Raw genomic sequence first — 21,132 nt, 5'->3', positions numbered from 1 at the left:
AAAGATGCATTAGAGCTGATTGTCCGGCTAGGACTTATTTTCAGGGAAACATGGTAATGCCATCAATTTAGAATCCAAAAATGGAAAGATAGTCAAGACACCCATTTATTTTGAAAAATGTAAAACCCACTGTTAAATAAATCATGGATTGAAAACCAGATCACCGTAGAGATCACGAAATATTTAGAACGGATATAGTTGTCCATGATGTTTCCCACTCTTAGGGTGGACACTCAGATACACACTGTGGTGTGAGTGGGGCCCCTGCCCTTCTGTGGGGTGGTGTGCAGAACCCTGCAGCAGGCCGGCTGTCACACAAAGTCCCCCACATCAAATCTTCTGCAGATGTCACTATGGCAGTGCCAAGCTGCAACTTTCTAACACCAATGTTTTCATGAAAAATAACTGAGATGTATGGCTGAAAATAGATGAACTGAATGTCCAACTGAAGTCACTAGAATAAGAACAAAATGATAAAGACGAGAGTAAAATTTACTGAAATATCAGGCAAAGAAAAAACAAGGATCCCCAAGACCTACAGCTTTTTTCTTTTCTTTCTTTTTTTTTTTTTAAGAAAGCTAATAAATAGGCAAAGCTTTTCATAGTAAATTGTGAGACTTCATAAGTTTTCCCATTGAAGACTGGAGTAAGACAAGAGTGCTTGTTTTCCATGGCTTCAACTCAACATTGTCTAGTCAATAAAACAAGACAAGAAAAGGAAATCAGAAAGGCAAGAGATAAGTCTGCATTTATTTGCAGACTATGATTGCCTATATGGAAGATAAAATACAAAAAAAAAAAAGCCATTTCAAATGAGGGAATTTAATAAGTTTGTTAAATACATGTTCAATATGAAAAACTCAGTTACACGTACATTAACCAGTTAGAAAATATAAGGGAAAACGTTTACATTCACAATAACAACCAACTCTAAAGAAGCTAGACTAAATCAATAATGAGTGATGTACCCTGAGGAGAAAATCGCAAGGCATTACTGAAAGACCCCGAAGTGCACCTGACTAGAGGAAAGATAAACTATGTTCACGGATGGGAAGGGCTCAGTTCTGTAAAGATCACCATTCTCCCCAAAATAATCTCTAAATGCAAAGTCATTCTATTCAAAATCCCAGCCCGGTTCTTGGGGGAATTACAGCAAGCCAGTCCTAAAATAACGGACACGGAAAAGCAAAAACATAAGGACAATTACGACTATTTTGAAAGAAAAAGTAGAGGGACTGCTCGACCAGATGTCAAGGTTTTATTATAAGAATACTTAAAACCCGTGGAATTCGCAGTGTGATGACCAGAGATGCCAAGGGAACACAACAGAAAGTCCAGAAAGAGACCCACAATAGGCAGATCTACAACATGTGAGAAGGGCAGCACGACAAATAGTGGGAAAGACAAGCTATTCGACCCTTAAGGCTAGGACTGACCACCTGTAAGGAAAATAAAGTACGGCAGGATAAAAGCTAGATGTCTGCCTCACACAGCACACACAAGTGTGCATTCGGGGTGTATTAAAAGATCTAAATATGAGAAGACAAGTTGTAATATATTTGGAAAAAAGCTAAAGAAGAATGAATTTTATGACTTCAAAGGTAGGGAAGGAGTTCTTTAAAAAGCTACAAGGAAGCAAACGCCGTAGAGGGAAATATGGATGAATATGGCTGCGTCTGTGGAAGAAAAGACACATAAATAAAGTGAAAGGAAAAGCCAAACCAATCTGATCTCAAGAGGGACCTTCAGATCAATAAAGAAAGGCCCAGGTGCCAGTGGGCAAAGGACGTGAACAGGTACTTCAGAGAAACATAAAAAGATTCCTAGTCTCACACATCATCTGAATGCAAATGGAAACCGAATAAATATAGAAATTCAGTTATGGTGCTGGTGGTAAGGAGAATGGGAATCTCAGTCACCGTGGCCGGGACTGCAGTGTGGTACAGCTCCGTGGAGAACAATATGGCAATTTCTAGAATTGAGAAGGATGGCCCAGCAATATATGCACGGGAAGACATAGAAAAAACGTTCCCTTAGCACTGTTTGTAATAAATACCCATCAACTGGAGAACGAATGCATGAATCATGGGGCACATTAAATAACGAAATACTATGTGTCAGTGAAAATGATGACCCAGCCTCTGGATTTCTTCAGGATTCCAGAGCTACAAGAATCAAAATAGAAATCTGGAGGGAAAAGGGTCAAGTAAGATGTTTTTCAATCCCGAAGGCCTTATTCTTCTGTAAGATCAGAACAAGCTTCTGCAGCTACGTCTCTGGGAAAGGAAGTTCCTTGAAGTTATAATTAGAAAGGATACTGTTACAATATCCACGGGCCCGATGCTTTTGCTATGAGTTGTCCTGGACGGGCGCCAGCACATGTGGCTCTCCAACTTGCCCTCCAACTTTGTGGAACCAGCAGGAACAACGACTTGGTTTTTAATTTTAAAAGAAATTGCTAATTCCTGAAACGCTATCCTGACTACGAGTACCAGGAATACATTAAAGATTTTACGATGAAACGTTTATTTAGGTATTCTTAAGATACTTAGAAATATGCACAAATTCATCTTTGAAGCCCCTATCCTCCCACTCGACGCAGTCCAGTCCTTTGAGTTTGAAACTGGTCATACGAGGAAAAGGGAGACTCTGAAGACGCCAGGCTACGAATGTCTGCCAAATTGCCAGATTCTGTTCACAGCAAAGACTCCTAAGAGGGCAGGAATGTGGGCCCCAGAAGCTCCTTCCCAGAGGAAGGGAAACCTGCCTAGAATCAGCAGGTCCGCTGATACAAACCCTATAACCTCAGCGGCACTTCTGACTTTGCACACAAAACCTGCACCCCCGTTCCCCAAATCGGTAAATCGAAGCAGCCCTGGAGGAACTCACACTTGGCAGCCTGGAGGGGATGCTGGTGAAGGGGCACGGCTTACCATGACGAGGGTAACTTTCGAGAAGGATCTAGAAGAATCAGCTTTCCTCCAGATTCCTGACCGGCCGCCTCAGAATAGGCTGTCATCATCATAACCGACAGGCATCTGTGCAGTGCCTGATGGTTTACAATTAGTCTTTTCACCCAGAAAGCAGCAGTCGGGTAGAGAAATCTGGAGCGAGCAGCTCTCCGTCCCACCACGTTCTTGGGCGTCGGTGTGACTGATCTCAGGGAAGGGGGGGTGACAGGAATGGCTAACGATGCTTGTCTGCTAGGCTCTGCTGTGCGGTCCTGTGGAAGGCGGGCCAGCCGTTCTCTCTGATCCCCTAAGGAAGCAGTTAGCACGTCTGGGAGTGAGACTGCAGACTGAGAAGGGGGCTGGCGTTGGAGTTGGGGGCCGGTGAGCGGGGGGGCCGGTGAGTGGGGGTTCGATGAATGGCGGTTGGTGAGTGGGGTTTGGTAAGTGGCGGCCAGTGAGTGGGGTCCGGTGAGCGGGGGCTACGCTCACGCGAGACTTGGCAGCGAAGCCGTTCGGTTGGGGCACTGCTGACCCGCCTCGTGGCCAGGAAACATCCAGGTCTAACTCCGAGAGCCAGGCAGCAGCAGAGTGTCACTGATGGTGGGTGTCCTTGCTCGTGCTGCTTTCCTGTGTCAGTCCCAGTATTTCAGCTCAAGCCTTGCTCTGCGTGGCCGTGGACAAGTCACCTAATCTCTTTGAGTCACCACGTCCTTATCCAGAAACGAGAGGTGGTGGCACTTGGCAATGTCGCGGGTTCTTTTCTGCAGGAATTCTAGGGTTTGGTGTCTCTTTAGGGCTGAGGGCAAAGTGTCAGAAATCCGGGCACTCGGGGCAGGGCCCCTGCCGGGGCTCCCGCATGTGACCCCTGCCATTTCCCAGCTCTTCATGCCTCTGATTGCAGCCAAACTGTGTAAGGTGAAGGGTGGGAAAGGCGTGTGCATGACACCACAGGTCTGATGAGGCTCACACGTGTGCGATGCGTGTTGGCTCAGTGGGAAGCCAAGCGGTACCAGCACGTCATGTGGGTGTGTGAAGGCGGGTGGCGTTTCGGACTCCTGGCTGGGTGCACGGTGCCTTTTGGGGATCAGGGTCCCCAGGGCGCATCGTGTGGTTCTGACTGTACTGAGGCCTTTCCTTGTCTCGGGCAAGACTGTCCGTTGCCAGTTCACACATGCCTGCACGGCGGCTTCGCACACGGCAGCTGTTGGTAGAGTTCGTGGAACTGACTGTTTCAAAGCGAGGAAGGGCCTCTGATGCCCGTGTGTGTTCTGGGCGCCTGGCTTGAGTTGCTCTGTCTGGAAGTGAACCTTCTTCCGCAAGCAGCCAGAAGGTGAGATTGGGGTGCCTGGGTCTTAGCAGTGAGCCAGGAGGGGGGGCTAAGGCGTGGCCCAGCTGGGAGGCCGGGGGTGGCTGCTTTCTAGAACCGGCCCTGGTCGTCCAGAGTGAGCTGGTGTGCAGGCCCTGAGAGTCCATGCCAACCAACCAACCAGCGTCTTCTGCGTGGGGACTAAGAGGCTGCTTGTTCACTTGGCGGCGGGCGCTGCTTAAAGCCAAGGAGCGTCCAGCGCAGGGCTGTGCTCTCTTGTTTTGCCTGTTGGTTCCTCCCAGTGTGCCAGGCCACCCATCTCTGAGAAGGCATCTCACGGAAGAGCCGCAGTTGGCCCGATGGCAGCCTTAGTATTAACACCTCAAAAATCATAAATACTTTTAGGCGTGAGCTCTTCAGAAATATGCCCAAGTGAAGGCTGTCTGGGCCATTCTGTGCCTGTGCCCGCAGGTAACAGACGAGAATCACTTCTCCGTGGCTGTCAACACATATTGATTAAGTCCCAACCTCGAACTCCAGAGTGAATTATATCTGTTCTCGCTAAACTGCTCTGCTCACTGAAAGAAGAAAAATCCACACAACACCTATTACCCCGCATTTAATTCAGACAGTCATCAACTCTCTGTGCCGTCACTCGCTCCTGCCAGCTCTCTGGTGTAAATATTGAGCGGTGACATCTGCCGAGTGCTGATCGGAGCTTCCTGAATGTCACCAGATGATACACGCGGAAGGAAGTGCTCTTTTCCAGCATGACTGTCGGCTGCACACCTGTGAGTCACTGCTGTGACGATGGCATGGTCACTCCAGTGTCCAGCGAGGGTTCTTCCGAATTAGAATGTATCATGTGCAAGAGCGTAAAAACGGAGAGGGCGCTGTCGTGGGAACCCAGGGATGTCTCATGTGACCACATGAGGAACGCTTTACCCAGCACACTGGGTGAAAGGTGTGGGGTGGACGCTCTCCACCACTAAACTTTGTGAGCCAGTCAGTGTGAGTGTGAGTGCGAGTGTGTGCGAGTTCGTGTGTGCATGAGTGTGTGAGTGTGTGAGTATATGTGTGAGTGGCACGCTTACGGACCAAAGGCTTACTATTCCCCCGTGGCCTCGTCGTCCCTTATTAAACGAGACGTGAGGTCTCCAGTTGCTGTCCAATTCTGTGCCCACATCCACAGCCATGAGACCTGTGCGTTTAGAAAACCTGGTGAGGCCCCCAGTGAGTGCTTGGGCTGCCACTCAGGTTGCGAAGCCCGGCTGCCGACGTTCAGTCACTGCAGGGAGCTGACAGTGCGCCGGGGGCAGGATGACACTGGCGATGTAGGTGGAGGGAAAACGAGGCACCGATCTCTATGGAAATGCCAAAGCAGAGGACGCACTGGGCAAAAGCGCTATAAGGAAAAGCTGCCAGCATAAGCTGATTGGAAAACTACTCACGGAAAATAAATTCGCGTTACCCCCAGGGCCACCCTCCCCACGCTACCAGCTAGGAAACGGCGCGGTTTTATTCACCATCAACAACCTCAGCCTCACGTGGCACGAGCAGTCCCGGTGGGACTCCAGCGAGGGGCACGGGTCTGCCTGGGGGTCGCGTTGGCTGATTTGCCCCCTGCCCCCCACGAGCTTCGTCCTCCTATACACACTGGGGCTCCTCTTTTTCCACGTTAGGGTTCTCAAGGCCGATGAGCACCAAAGAGGAAGAGAACGACCATTGAGTTGCTTGTGTTGACTTTCTCCTTGTCACATCACCAGTTCACATAGATGATACAACAGACATGCGAGTCAGGAAAGCGGATGATCACTGAGCGTCCCTGCAGCTCAGCGAGTGGCCCAATGCCAACGCCAGACCTACGAGGGAGCGATAAACTCAAAGGTTCCAAGAGTATGAGGCAAATGCTTTCTACGAGCTCTCGGAAGCCCCGCAACCCAGAGTTCACACAGCCATAACCACGGACAGACTAACACAACTGAGGCTGAGTAGCCAAGGGAAGGAAGATGCTTTACAGTTACTCAGTATATTTGCTAAAGATTGGAAATTCATGTCAAGTGGTTCCTCATTTCTACCCAAGGGAGGCTGGGTCCTGAGATGGTCGTCCTAATTTCCCACCTCACTGGGTCCACACAGGTGGTGCCTTAGGATGTATGCATGTATGTATGTAGTATGTATGTATGTATGTAGTATCTAAAAGTACTGACTGATGAGGTCAGTTGTCCCGGAACAGGAGAGAAAACATGGACCTCTGTTGGGGTTGTTAGTTCTAGACCAGCCTCTGAGAAGAGGTTGGATGACTTGCCTAGTTTCGTTTCTTCATCTATGAAATGGGAGGGAGGCCATCTCTTGGGGCCCTTCCCTGTGAGAGACAGGCTAAGGGATTTACTCACCTGAAGGTAGTTTATTATTAACCTCCTGGAAGAAAAGCACTTCCGCTACTTGCTCGTAGCGCTCATTTTGGCACATGACACTCTGAGTGTCACAAATTCAAACAGAACCTAGATACTTGTCGTCAGTACTTAATTCTACCTATTATCTTGTTCACAAAGAGGGTTCTGTTTAGTCTCTTTGTCCTTCTAAGAATCCCCGTCACCACGTGAAGCCTTGATACACATCCTTACCGTCTAAAGTGAAAATGTCAAATGCTCTGCTGTTTATCCACAGGATCTACGTACTAGCCTCCCTTTCTTCAATTTTTGTGCCCGTATTTTTTTTTCCACTAATTTTCCCAGTTCCCATTACTTTTTTTTTTTTTTAACCTAACAGCGTTCTTTCATTCACAAATGCAATAAACATATCTGAGAAACCTACATGACCTCGGGTAGTTTGGAAGGAGCAGAGTTGCTCCTGAGAATGTGGGGACACCCGGAGCCCCCCGGTCAGTGTGAGGCTCTGTGAGCTGAACGCCACAGTGGGCAAGAGGGGAAAGTCATGCTCTGCCGTAGGAATTCCTCGTTCTCTTTTTCCAAAGTACGGTTATAAGGACCTGCAGGAAAAAGGACCCATCCATTTTCCAAATCCTTTCCAACTTGTAAGTCCAGTCGCACCGACACTGTTTCATTCTAGGACGTTCCAGCAGTTGCTTGGCACATCGTTTACATTTAAGATGAGGTGGTTGACTCCTTTTAGGTAGGCATGTGGGGTCTGGCACCGCCGAGGGCCTGAACCAACCCTGGGATGAAGCAAACAACCCTCCCATCAGCTTTGCCCTTGGGTGACGCCCTGGCATGTTCAGGGCTTCTCCACAGAGGGGACTCAGATGGCAGTTTGATGAGGGCATCTAATGGGCACCGCGTTTCCCAGTTGAGACATCCCTGAGATAAGCACACCCAAGCTCCCTGGGTGTCTGCTTCTAGGGGGAGGATCTTACCTGGGGTAATCGACGCCATGTTCAAAATTTGGAATTCACTGTGCGGCAATATGATGAATAGAGACCTGAGTGTCCGTTTTACTGTAAATAGGCTCTGTCAGCACCAAGACGTTGCCTCAGCTGCTGTCGCTTAATGTGGGCTGAAAACCTGTGCTCTTGGAGTAGACGTGCATTTATCACCTGCTTTTAGCCATCCACAGTCTTTCTAATCTTTCTGCAAGTTCGCTTTGCCCGAGAGCTTATACACGAAAGTCTCTGCCCACACACCGGAAAAGTGCAGAATGGTGCCAGGGCCGAGATGGCTTTGCATAGGCATCTGTCAGAGTGTTCTCAGAAAACTAAGCTGCACTCGAGAGGTGCCATTTATGCTAAACTGCCTCCTATGACACGCACAAACTGCTCCGGTGAAGGGCTTGCGTCTGTTTTATCAGAAGCAGTTGCTAAGTCCCCACTGTGTACCAATGTGCTCGAAGCCTGGGCTACAGAGAAAAGGAAGGGCCAGTTTCCAACCCCAGCTGAGATTCAGCTAGAACAGGCCTCCTGCACAGACACACTGGCAGGGCCTGGCAGCATTGTTACCCACGGCGCAGACTTAGCCTAACCGGAGAGACTCGAGGCAAACGTTAGCTCCTTTTTAGGCTGGGGAAATCTCATCAAAGAGAAGAACCATCTCCTTAACTCGGCTAAACATAAAGAAGTATCTTCAGAAATACTGGCTGGCCAGAGAAGAGAATAGCAGAACAAATGGAGGCCATTCCGAGGGCAACTAGGACGCGATGTGCCTCACGTACTCTCTCGCCACCTGGGACGTAACAAGAGCCCAGCAGCGTCCAGCCACTGAGTCTCCAGGCTAAACAAACACAAGGGCCAGAGTCACGTCTGAGCTGTCATCGGCCAGTCCCTTGCTGCTCTGAGCCCTGGAGCCTCGGCAATGTCCGTGATGGGCTTGAAGGTGGACTGGCACTATTGGGAGGCCGCAATGGGAGGCCCGGTGACTTCCGCAGCCCTGCACGCGTCTCCCGGAGGGGCAGCGGCGGAGTGCACCTGCCTGTGGAACTCACACCATCACGCTGTCACTGAGGAGCGTGGGCCTCCTCCACACCTGTCCCCTAGGACACTTACTTCTGAAGAGTATGGTGACAGACAGCACATTTCCTTTCATCGGTCACTTGGCTTCCTTTTTAGAAGGAAGTGGGAGGACAAACCAGGAAATAAACGTTTTAGTTTGGCCTCTCTCGAGTCATCAGTTTTAACTGGCCAACTTGGAATATCTCCTCTCCTGCCAAGTTATCAATGGGCTCAAATCTGTTATTTCATAGTTAGGCAAAATAATAACAACAACAACAACAACATAATAATAATAATAATAATAATAATAATAAAAATTTCCCCCAGGATCAAGGAGCTCAAGGCAGGGCTGGGGTCCCAACATATGAGGTTTTAGACTTGGGGGGCTGCAAGGCTCATGCAGGTTTGGGACGGCAGGTACTGACTGGCTTTGGACTTGGGCTTGGCTTTCAGGGTGGTCCTGGGATGATTTCATTACCATCACAGGGAGAGCAGGCATTTGGGCGTGAATCACCCATATACTCGCACAAAATTAATCACCCATATATTGGGTACCTAAGGTTAATCACCCATATACTTGAACAGAATCGCCCCCGTAAAGCCTTGATTATTTATGGTTTCTATGGGGAAAAAGTTTTCCATTCGTAAATTGGAAACTACATGAACTTTACTGCCAGTTACTTATTTCCTGCTTCTTTAAAAATAAACTCCTGGCCCAAAGTCTGTTTACCTCAGATCTGAAAGCCATGCTTTCCTTTCTTCTTTAAACAACAAGTAGGCATCGTTTCAGGGACACTCAGGCCAGTTAGTCATTGTGCCTCAGCTCCTGACATAGCCGACCTTCCTTAAACAAGGGAGCGTGTGGTTGAGGTTGTGAATACCCAGCCCCATGGTCAGGAAGATAATCTGTGAGGTGCAAAGGGTGAAAGTCCTTCAGACCCCTGCTCCCCCCACCCCTGCCACCCTTCAGTACTGACGGAGAACAGAATAATTTTGAAAAATGATGAAGGACAGATTAAAGCGATGAAAATGAAACATGGCTCACGGTCAATCTCTACCTCTTCCAATGTAATACAGTGACTCAGCTAATTTAAAATACCATTGAAGTGAGATGACCCTCTTTCAGTGTTTTATCACTAAGAGGCTGTAGGATTTCCTACCTCTATTTCACCACATTTTTTATTTAATTACTGATCAAATGTACCGGTCGGAAAGACTAAGCTCTTGCCATAAACCAGAATAGTTTGTGAGATTACAGCAAACAGACCCACACTATCTTCCTCTTGATTTTCTAAAAAGACTGTTCTTGGGTAAAAGATGGAGATTTACTTGGATAGAACTTTCCTGTTTCTTGTGGTTAATACGGAAACCACACAGGACCCCATCCTGGCATCATAAAGCTTTGAACACTACATCTATGAAATTCTGTTGTCTTTTTAAATTTTCAGTAACATTTCTTTTCGCTATATTTATCACATTTTCCGAAATATGAAAATGTTCTTTTTATTTTAAATGTTGACTACATTGTGAAAAATTAACTCTGGTTCTATTACTTCAAACTACCCCTTTATTAGCAACAGTTGTGCAATGATGTCAAGAAGAATTTTAGAAGCAAAGTCCCAAATCTGGAGAGTAGACACATCTGTTTTACTTTGCAGTTTGTTTTAGTGCTTTATTTCTTAGGCTATGAATTCACAACTATCTTATAACAGAGGACTAAAGAAAAAACATATGTTGGTAAATCTCATTTCTGCATTTTCTTCATTCAAGGGGAGTTGCGTCCCTCAGCTGTCTGCCAATAAGTAATAAATGGACTTGGCAAAAAGTTTATTTAAGTTGGCTTTACTAAGCCAACAAAATACAGAAATCAAGTATGGGACAGGCAGGAAAATCTGTTCCTTTGAAGTCAATAAAAATCCATCTCCTTAATCCTTTTTTTATTCCAAGCAGTGGTGATTTTTCTCAACTGACTCACTGAGAACCTTGATTTAGCTAATCTGTCTTGCTTAGTTATCTTTCTTCTCCAAAGCTTTCCTAAAGAAGCATCCTTTCCCCTTGACAACCGTCATCTTTTAGATGTGCCTCATGGTTATAAACACTTTCTAGTTAATCTTGATAGAGATTTGAGAAACAGGTTCTTAATTACTATCCATATTGTCCAAGAATAACAACAGCCGTAGGTAGCAGCTGAAACAAGACACAGAGAGACAACCGACGGCAGCAGCGAGGCTAAAACTCAGTCCTACCCGTCTTCCCTGAGCTAAACCTTTGGTCACGGCTTCACCTGCGTAGGTCTCGGCCTACTCATTATGTCCATTAAGGAAGAAAGTTCAGGACTCCAGTCGCATGACTCCTTTCCATCCCAGCCTATCCCCGGATGGGTGATGAATCATGCAGACATATACATACACGAAAATACACAGATTCATGTTTGAAGAGGGCACGATGTGAAAAGAAGGGCGTTACCCTGGCAGAACAGAAACCTGTATTGACTTCAAGACACCCCACGCCCGGCATCATTTTGTAACACTGGGTTGTGTAGTAGCAGAAAAGGATTTCTTACCTAAACTAAAGAGCACCAAGAATTTCAGACACACAAAGTCTCGTTGATCAAACTGTAGGGAACGGAGCTTTGCCACCAAGTCCTGCGCGTGGCTCATGAGATTGTTCAGAGTGGTCCCAGCTTGCGATGCAATGATGGTGTAATCCACCTGCAACACAGAGTGCGTGTTACTGTCAGCCTTGGACACACACCCTGCACTGGGGACCGCAGGCTTCCGCGTCAAAGCAGAGCCAGTACTGCTTTATGACAGAGGGGACTTTCCCCGGGACAGAGCTTGAAGACAGTCTAGGACTATCAGATGTGTCACAGTCATTCTGATAAATCTAGTCGTTTCGGTAGCTTGGAAGACATTTTAGATATTTACACATCTACTCTTTTTTCTATTGTAAAATTATATTCGCACATAAGATTAAAAATTTTAACTCTCCGGGATTAGTTCAAAGAAAAATAGACTGTCATAAAAAATGAATCTGGCGCGTTTTGTGTGCGCACGATGGTATTAACTAGTACGTGAGGAAAATGAAGGCAGAGATGTGCTTCCCTTGTTATTTTATTGGGACTATATTTTAAAGTCACCATCGTTCATGATCGCAGCTCGTGGATGATGAAAGAATCACGTTTAGATTATCCTTTAGTGTGCGGCTTCCTAAACAGCTGCACCTACTACCAGTTTTCATAGGATCATGGACACATTACTCTCTAAAGACAGCCATGATTCTTTCATAAGAAGGAGGGTGTCTTGGTTGGGGAAACAGAACAGAAACGGCGCATTTCCTTCTTCGTAAAGCACACAAGGTACTGTGAGGTACCGAGCTTACTCCTGGAGACGCGAACAGTCCATTTATACTAACAAGTGAAGACGTCGGGGTGGCTGTCAGTGATGCTTGGGCTCTGGGGCTCAGGCACAGCCTGGCGGGGAGGCCTGGTGGTCCCCGTGCCCCGTCCTGCTCATGGAGAGCTCTCAGGCCACCACCGCGTTTTAGGTGCATCTAATATCTGCAGCAGCAGCAAATTTGTCTGGGAGGCAAGTCTCATCTGCCACTCAGCCAGAGCAGGCTGTATTAAACTTTTATATTTATTGACATTTCATTACCATAATTGACTGCACTTGCTTCTCTAGGAGAAGGCACAGGGCCGCCCCCTGAGCAGAACTAGTCCCTTGAGTAGGATTTGCAATTAAAAACAAGGCAGAATGGATTTTTTTTATTGCGTAAATATGATGAGTTGAATTTTCAGCTTTAACTATAGAATACTGGGTGTACAGAAACCTTTTTTTTCCAAGAGTCAGAGAAATTAGGAGTCAGTGGAAAGATGACCCCCAAAGGTGTCAATCAGTTTATATGGAGTCAACGATGCATGAAAAAGCCACCGTGAGCGTGTGTGCTGGGGGAGCTCCTGACGGAGCCCAGCACTGGCCCCCGCTTGTCACTGAGCTGGCACCTGTCCACCACCTTCCAACATGAAGGGCTCTCAGAGCTCCTCTGGTTTCCGTTTCTGAACATGTGGAAGACAGGGCCAGCGCACAGGCCACCTGAAGCTGAGCTGGACAGATGGACACCACGGAGTGTATGGTTTGCCTGACACACAGGACACGTCAAGGAGCATTTCGCCACCTCTCTGACGTAACCGTGGGGCCTGGCGCTGCACCATGTAAAAGCAGTCTGTGCTCTACTGATAGTAACATAAACCCTCCAGAGACAAACAGGATAGAGAAGTGACAGCTAGGGCCACAGAGGTGGAAGGGACCTGGGTAGGACACAGGGAGACCTGGGCCACCGTGACCCCTTCCAAACGAAGCCACGTGAAGTCTCCAGCCCGCCGTGCCCTGACTTACGTAAGTCAGTTAAGCCAGATGGTAATAAGGTGGCTCCCACCTCTGTGATTCCCAGGGGATCAGAGCAGTGGGGACCGTCCTACCAACTTTAGCTTGGAATCAGTTTCTTAGTCCGTACACAGCACATTGTAATCAAAATCACTCGTTAAGCCCTAATTCCAAAGGTGCACTAAAATAAACCACACATGTTGGTACTGACTTTTTTATCATTAAGATAGAGTTAACTCAAGTTCTAACGGGTATGCAGTTAAGTTCAAACATAGAACTCATACTGGGAAATGTGCTACATTGTAACTGGAAAGAACCTAAAGAATGAATTGTTTTATTATTCAGATGGGTTAATTAAAAGTCAATGTGTGTGTAGTTCAGACGGGTGTGAAATAACAAGTTCAAGCACTAGACATTCATACTCGAAACCGTAACACACTGGGAGCAAAAGCAACTGAAATTGTTTCAGAGATTGATTCTGTATTCAGTGAGATGGCGTCCAGAAATCAATTGGCATACCAACGCCTTCATAGCCAGACATTTGTTTACAAGCTGATTTGAAAGCTCAAACATGCTTATTAAATGGGGGCTCTGATAACATTTCCTTCAAGGAGAATTTATCAAATTGCGGCAGCTCTGAAGCAGGCTCAGCGATTTATTCCTGGAAGCGCACACAGGGCTGCAACTTCCTGACATTTTATTTCAAACATGATTACATTTTCCTTGTTGAATGCAGAGTTTGTAGTCAGTTTAGGAGCAGCTGGCCTTGTCCTTTACGTACTTAGTAAAATTAAGTTATTGCTCTTTTACATGTAATCTTTGTGCCGTTAAATTCAGGGCAGGTATTGAAGGCATCCTCTAAGCTGGTTGTCCCCTCTCGATGAATTTCACTTGTCATGAAGGTGGAAACAGTTTTAGCTAAATTGCTTTTAGTTCTAATAGCTGAATTGTTTTTGATGACGTAAGGATTATAAGCTGCTTGTCACTTCCCTACGATACGCAGTAACAGAAGATAACGAGTGAGTGGCCAGTGGAGCTTTCCCCTGGGAAGACGTTACAGTGGCTGGTAATTAGCTCCAATATGCAAATACTGAGTGATCCCACTACAAAATACTCGTGTGGTTTTATATACATACAGACATGTATGTTTTGTGTGCATTTAATTTTGAAATGCGGATAGAAATGCATTCTTGTCGTAATTCCAAGATGCTACATGCACAGAATTGATTTGACAATGTTTACTCTTACTGATAGTCATTATTTCCTTTCTGCTTAACAAGGTTATTTAATATGTGTTACATAGATGCCGGATTAAAGAATTAAAACTGAGGGGCCGACTTCAGGTTTAAGTAGGAAAGTTGGTGTGAAGGTCATACTCCCGTTCCCGTTCGAGGTCTGGGCCCCGGGCTGCCGAGCACAGCAGGGCTATTTCAGTTGCTGGCGCTCTGACGGCACCACGAGGGCCTTCGCTTCTGCAAACAGCTGTTGAGCGCACACCATGTGCCAGCACCGTGCCAGCCTCTGGGCCTGAGAGGGGACCTGTGCTGCTGTATCTCACTTTCTTCCCTCTTCCATCTCCAGGTACGGTTCCTGGAAACCCCCTCGCTTTGTCCAGTTCAGTCTGGCCTTGTTCTTCCTCCTCTGCAGTGATAAACTCACACGTTCTTTACTGTGAGCTGCGTTCAGTAGGAAAAAGCCGGAATGTGGCCGTGCGTTCCTAGCCTGTCCAGCAGAGCTGCCACAAAGCACTGTATGGGCACCACATCCATGCGTCAAGGTGACACATGTTTGCTGTGTGGGGTCCCCTTGGTGTCAGCACCGTGGCCGGTATTATGGCTGGAGACACAATAATTACTGTCTACTGGTCTTCACACACTGCGAGTAAACATTTGTTCGAGAAGGCAAGGCCATGGGGCAGTTGAGAATATTGTCGGCGGGCCTGGAAGTTTATCATGAGGGCTTTGGGAGTACTGTACTGTGTTTCTTCTGGTTGAATCTGAAGAAGGTAGCGGCGTTCACGTTCATCCAGCAATTCCTCATCACAGCTTCTCTGACCCCATGGGGAGGAGCGTGTGGTCGAGGAGAGTATCACTCCAGGAATAAGGCCCTTCTTCTAGACGCCGAATCACGCAGCAGCTTCGGATGCCCCCTGTCCCCAAGCACTTCCTCCTCTGAACCTGCCTCGCGTTTTATCTGAACCCACGTCGTGGGCCTTACCTGTGAGAGCCCCCGGCGCTGAGCGCTGTGCAAAGGTCGGTCAGACAGGCACGGTTAGGCGGGGGGGGGGGGACACCTCTCCCCACTGCCGAGCGCAGGGCTGTGTCTCATTTTACCCCCTCACACCTTAGATTTCCCGTCAACGTTCTTAAATTCAATGGATAAAGCCATTCCTGTCCGGTAGGTGAGTGGTAAGCTGCCCGTAGGGAATGTCGCATGCTTTTTTGCAATAATGCCATTTACCATGTGTCCTGTGCCGCCAGCACCGTGACGTGATGCATCACAGAGACTGGCTCTGCCACTATTTCAAATTTCACAGTCTAGACAGACCCGTGGGACTCGGCCAGGACGGCCGTGTGGAGATGAGTTCTCGTCTCAGAAGAGTTAACAAGAACCCCCATTGGACAAATGCTTTCTCCAAAGATTGGAAGGGAACCCACAGACGTAATTGACTTAGGGTGATGGCATGATGAGTGATTGCTTTTCCTTCTTGCTTTTTCTTAATGCTGAAATAATTTTATAATAGTAAGTAACAATCACATTAAAATTGCTTCTGGATAATTTAAATCTATTTTTACAATGTGTTTACAACACCACACCCCCAAAATAAAACAAAAACATTTGGGCTCGATGAAAAAGAAAAGAATCTGTTTTTGTTGGAAGCTCCACAGAGGCTGCCATATGCTGAAATTACACACGAAGGCCCAGGGGAGCGCCTCCAGCTGCCACAGGCCCCAAGACCTGAACATTCTACTACCGTACGAGGTCATTGTGTTTCGACCTTGAACCAAGCACTTCACCTGCCTCTGCCTCAGGTCCTCATCTGCAAAATGGGGGTAATAATAACGATAATGATGACGATGATGATGATACTTTCTTCTAGGGTTGCCAACTCCACAAATGTCAGCTTCGTGTCAGCTGTTTCGATGACTTCTAACTTTCATGTCAGGACTTTGCAGAACTATTTCCTGTAACTCTTACTGCAATCCCGAGCTAGACTCTATTGTAAATCATCCCCACTGGACAGGTGAGGACACTGAGGCTTGCAAAGCAAAGCAACTTGCTCAACACGACACAGAAAGAACAGTTTGCAACGGGGACTCGAGCACAGGTCAGTCTGACTACGCCAGGCACACACACGCGTACCCACACACACACCGTTTTCATGCCAAGGAGTAAGAAAATATACTCTACCCGCAATTTGATTATTACTGGACTGTAAACATAATAAGATGTTCTCTATTTTTTTTCTTTGCTTTCAACTACTTCTATATCTTTTCCTTTAAAAATCACTCCCCCAGAATATTGCTCTATGCGTGTACTTAATGTATTCCTTTCTTTCCTCTCATCGTTGTTTTAACTGTCTTCTTAACATTAGCGTACACCAAATGATTTATTATTGCTATTGTTTTAACAAAAGCCTAGGTCTCCCCAGCCTTGCAATCAGAGAGATGGTTTAGCGTTCTGGGGAGAGGATGGTGTAGGCTCCCTGGGCCAGGGACGAGGCGACTTGTCACCGTGGGGCCGTGTGACTTCTCGGCCTTGTGACAGTGGCCTGGTGTGGTAAGAGGGTGGGGCGGAGGGAAGGGAACACGGAGGGAGAACACTCTGCATCGTGAGTCCGTGACCCGCGTGAAAACCTCTCTCATTCTGTTAGAACGGTCACGTGCTTTGGAAAGTCTTCCTTTGTAGCTTTCATCTCAAGAAATTACAGGGAGCCCAGGGATGCGTTCCAAATGTGTGGTCTAGCTTCTTCCGTGAAAGAAAAGACACCATTTGTTCCACAATTTCAATCAATGAGAGTGTCCAGTTATAACGAGTCACTATGAGTGGATTCACCGGGATTGGATGGAAAAGGGCGGGAGGCGTCGCACAGAAATGTGAGCCACTGTAAGGGGCGAGTCAACAGTATCCTAGCAACCAGGGGTGGGGTCAGACGGCCACTAGACTCATCGTGGCGGTCCCTGCGGAAGGTCCATAAATGTGGAATCACTATGAATCACACCTGCAACTAACAGAACATTTTAGGTCAACTATAATTTTAAAATAATTTTTTTTTAAAGTGTGGGAAGGGGGAGCTCGAAGAATCTGGACCGCAGGAGAGGTGTAAGGAAGCCACCAGCTCTCCACCCAGTGGGTCCCCTCCTTCCGCTGTGACGGTCAAACTCAAGTAGCAAGAACCAATCCTAAAGACTGTAAATACCACCTATTCCTTGACTGTTCTGGTTCTGAAAATCAAACAAGAAATGCACTTGCTCTACTTTTACATGGTAATTACGTCTACCCAGGGACAGCACTTAAGGGAAAATGAAATGTGAACTAAGGAATATTTCTAAAGAGCAGGAATGAAAGTGCTTTGAGAAAGAAAGGCACAACCCATTTCATTTCTGAGAATCCGAAGGAAATGAAATCACATTAATTTGTGGACTGAGTCTTGTCCTTTTAATGCATCTCCTAGTTGGGCCAGGGTAGGAGGGAGGAAAGCCAGTGACTGCACTCTGGAAAGGGGTACGCCAGGTCACAGGGTGAAAATGCTAAACCCAGACTTGAAAGCACAGGAAGCCAAACCCACTGAGACTTTATTTGCTCATCTAGAACGCTTTTCTCAGGAGACCTGTGGAAAGCAGGGACCCAGTAGTGATGGAGGGGGTGGAACTGGTCCAATTTGCAGAAACTCTGCGATGGCACTTGCCTCTGCTTTGATGGGGAAAATCTGATTTATTTAATAATACAGCAAATGCTGTGGAGACAGCCTTTCACTCTCAGATATGCACCGCCGTGGACTGACAGCCTGTAAACATTGCTGGCTGGACATCTGTGCTCGTGCTACCCAAGCCCTGCGGGCTGAGCTGTGCTGAGCTCTGCAGGGATGCCCGAATGGGCAAGACCAGTCGCTCAGAGGCATCACGATGTCCCATGCACTTATTTTGATAAACCTCAGTTCTAAGGTGGAATGCCAGGAACAGGGCCAAAATCCTGGGGAGCTGGGCTCAGGCCCAGTGAATAGACTTTCTCTCCCCCAGGTACCCACAAGGTCACCTCCTCCAAGTCTTTGCTCACTCGTCACCTTCACAGAGAGGCCAAGCCAACCATTCTTATTTCATACGCGGTCATGGGTCACCCTGCCACACGCGTGCAGAAGCGTGTGTCGACTCCCCTTCACACAGCAGCTCCTTGTTCTCTTTTATGCAGCTGCTCTCTGACCTCTAACGTACCCTTGTCTACAGCGATTATTTACTACCAGCTTTTCCGTGTCACGATGGTGAGTGACACGAGGGCAGACATCTTTTCCCGTTTTGTTCACTAATATACGCCAAAGCCCTGGAATAGTGAGTGACTGGCACACTCTAGGAGGTTCCAGAAATATCTGTTGATGGAACAAATAGCTATTCAACAAGGAGTGGGACCCAACAGCACCTTTCCGGGCTGGCTTCCTTTTGATAACTGGCTCTTGACCACTACACCTCCTGTTCCTTGTTCCTCGCAGGCCATCGTGCCACGTTTTAGGTTACGTGTGACACGGAACCTGTCTCTCCCACCAATATGACCAAAAGAGAAGGATTCCACAATTTAGGAGGTTTTCCAATAGCTGACAAACCAGTGTGGCTGATTCATGCAGAAGCTCGAGGAAAGACCCTGGATAGTAATCCTTAGCTTTGACTCAGCAATTGGCTCGGCCCTCGAAAGCCCAGCCTTCAGTCCTGGCAGACCGGACGCGGCTGTGTGTGCGATTCTGTGTGCGGGGACAAGTTGAACGGGAAACATCAAGGTGGGGAGACAGCAAGTCGGCTTCTCTCAATTATCTGCAGCCCATCTCGTCCTTTCAAAGCACAGGAGTGCTTCTGAGCCAGTTAGATTCCTGCCATTCTGACCACGCTTAATAAAAAGACGCAATTTTTTTTTTTGTCTCTACACTCACTTGTTGCCCAGTAACCAGGAAGATGGATCCTTCCTTCCCATGTACCACTTGTCGGTAAATGTGGTCGAGAATTAAGAGCTCACTCCAGCAGTTCTGAAGCAGCTTCATTTGATCGTCAACCTGTAGAAGAAAGAGAAAAAAACATGACACCGTTCTTCACTACGTTTTTGTCTTTGCGTCGTTTCCTACAGAAGAGAAGTCACCAAAGCGTAGGTGCTCAGTGGTCCCTCAGTGCTCCTGAAAATCATGATTTTCATTTGGACAAATACTTTTTAGCCTGCACAGAAATGCTTCAGCTAAGTGTTTGTAATCAATGAGCCGCTAGGAAAAGGGACTCCATTAGATGGGTTTGTCCGACGTCATCACACCATTAGCCCGCCCCAGCAGACCCCATTACAACGACCCCAGCTGGCCCGCGCGTATGTGTCTGGAGGCTCATACGTTGAACCAGAGCCGAAAGAGTACGTACATATTAGCAAGCTGCCAAACCAGGGGGATTTATGGAACAGACAGTGAGCCTGGCAGCCCAGGTGACTTTGGGACACAGAGGCAGCCAGCCGTGACCTGTCATCAGCTGTGACAGAACTGAAATTCCAAACTGGGCTCCACTCTGACCAGATCAGTCACCGAGCATGGTCTCAACGCCCAGTAGCATCGAGTGGGACGGGTCCCCACCACCTCTCTCAACTCTCCTTATGTGGAAAAGGGGTGGGGTCGGCACCTCCCTCACAGACCCCGGTGGTCATTTCATGCAGGTTCCATCATGCGTCCATGACAAAAACACAGCTACTCCAGGGGCAGTCCAGAGGCCCGTGGTCTCCGTGACGAGCATCCCGGTCCCTTGATACGTCTGGTTGTCACGGCAGATGCCATGTTTACATATCCGCTGTGCATTTATAACAGTAACACCTGGCACGGAGAAGCTGGGTGACAGGTTTTCGCGTTTTGTGTGTGGTTTCAGATTGGATTTACACACCTGCCCTTGAGAACAGGCCTCATTATATTCCATTTTCGGAAGAGGAAATGGGGTCTTTGGGTCAGTGGCGTGCCTGTGAGTCTCTTCTGCTCCAGCTCCAGGCTCCCTCCAAAGTACAAGAGGTGCTAGAATTTTCCAAGCCAAATTAATGTAACTCACTTTAAAAAGATTCACTTCTAAGCGGCCATTCTATGTGGCTCGGGATAGTTGGATGATTCTTGGGAAGAGTCATCCAGCAGCCGTGACACGAGCTTGTGGCTGATTTTATTTCCATGAGCCCAGGTCACGGCAACAGTGCCCAGCACGGCCCTGAACTTGGAGTGGAAACCAGGAGCAGAAGCCCCGGTTGACAGGTCTGACTGTGAGAGCTTGGCCAGCCCACCTGCTCTCTCAACCTTATTTTCTTACCTAAAATATGTGAGCTTGTTCTTGTCCTGAGGATGAAATGAGATAGGAGATAGGAGATGGGAAATCCCCTCATAAAGTGTAAAACAATAGAAAATGAAGAAACGAGGGGAAACAGAAGGCTCGCAACTGGTGGCCATATTGATTCCGTTTTGAAGGAAAAAAGCGATTGTAGGGATCAAAGCAGCAACCGGGCTCGGTGACCAGGAAAAGCCTCCCCAAACAGCTCCATCAGAAATACTTCAAACCAGACATGCACTCATTACATACATGGATATTGTTAGAGGCTGGTTATTTGGCGGGTATAAGCGCCAGACCTGGGACATGTGGCACACAGGGTCCCCACCTGTGAAAATGACTGGTGGGGGCAGTGCTCACCCACCCACTACTTGGTGGCTTAGTGGAAATCTCCAGTGTTGTGTGCTGTCACACCTCAGGCTGTGGGCAGCAGTGGCACCGAGATTACTACACGTTCTCTGCAAACTGTGGCCACACAGCCTGGCCCCCAGAGCAGATTCTGGGAGCCGTC

At 47.6% G+C, this 21,132-nt stretch overlaps 1 protein-coding gene across 6 annotated transcripts in view; it reads right to left on the bottom strand.

Moving 5' to 3' along the window:
- The window catches only part of NR5A2 (nuclear receptor subfamily 5 group A member 2), a 105,013-nt gene that overhangs the window by 24,300 nt on the left and 59,581 nt on the right, over nucleotides 1-21,132 (bottom strand). For 5 of the 6 annotated variants that reach the window (XM_019750931.2, XM_074317086.1, XM_019750929.2 and 2 more), the window contains exons 5-6: nucleotides 19,223-19,342; nucleotides 11,265-11,412 (exon numbers count right to left, since the gene is read on the bottom strand). In XM_019750931.2, coding sequence (XP_019606490.1) covers nucleotides 11,265-11,412; nucleotides 19,223-19,342 — 268 coding nt within the window. Of the gene's footprint in view, nucleotides 1-68; nucleotides 455-11,264; nucleotides 11,413-19,222; nucleotides 19,343-21,132 lie in introns of those variants that run through there. The other variant, XM_074317087.1, reaches the window with a different exon arrangement.

The sequence above is a fragment of the Rhinolophus sinicus genome, linkage group LG12 (assembly GCF_036562045.2).
Source record: "Rhinolophus sinicus isolate RSC01 linkage group LG12, ASM3656204v1, whole genome shotgun sequence".
In the NCBI taxonomy this organism is placed as follows: Eukaryota; Metazoa; Chordata; class Mammalia; order Chiroptera; family Rhinolophidae; genus Rhinolophus; species Rhinolophus sinicus.
Note: the sequence above shows the minus strand (reverse complement) of the source record. Positions and strands in the feature narration are given on the sequence as shown.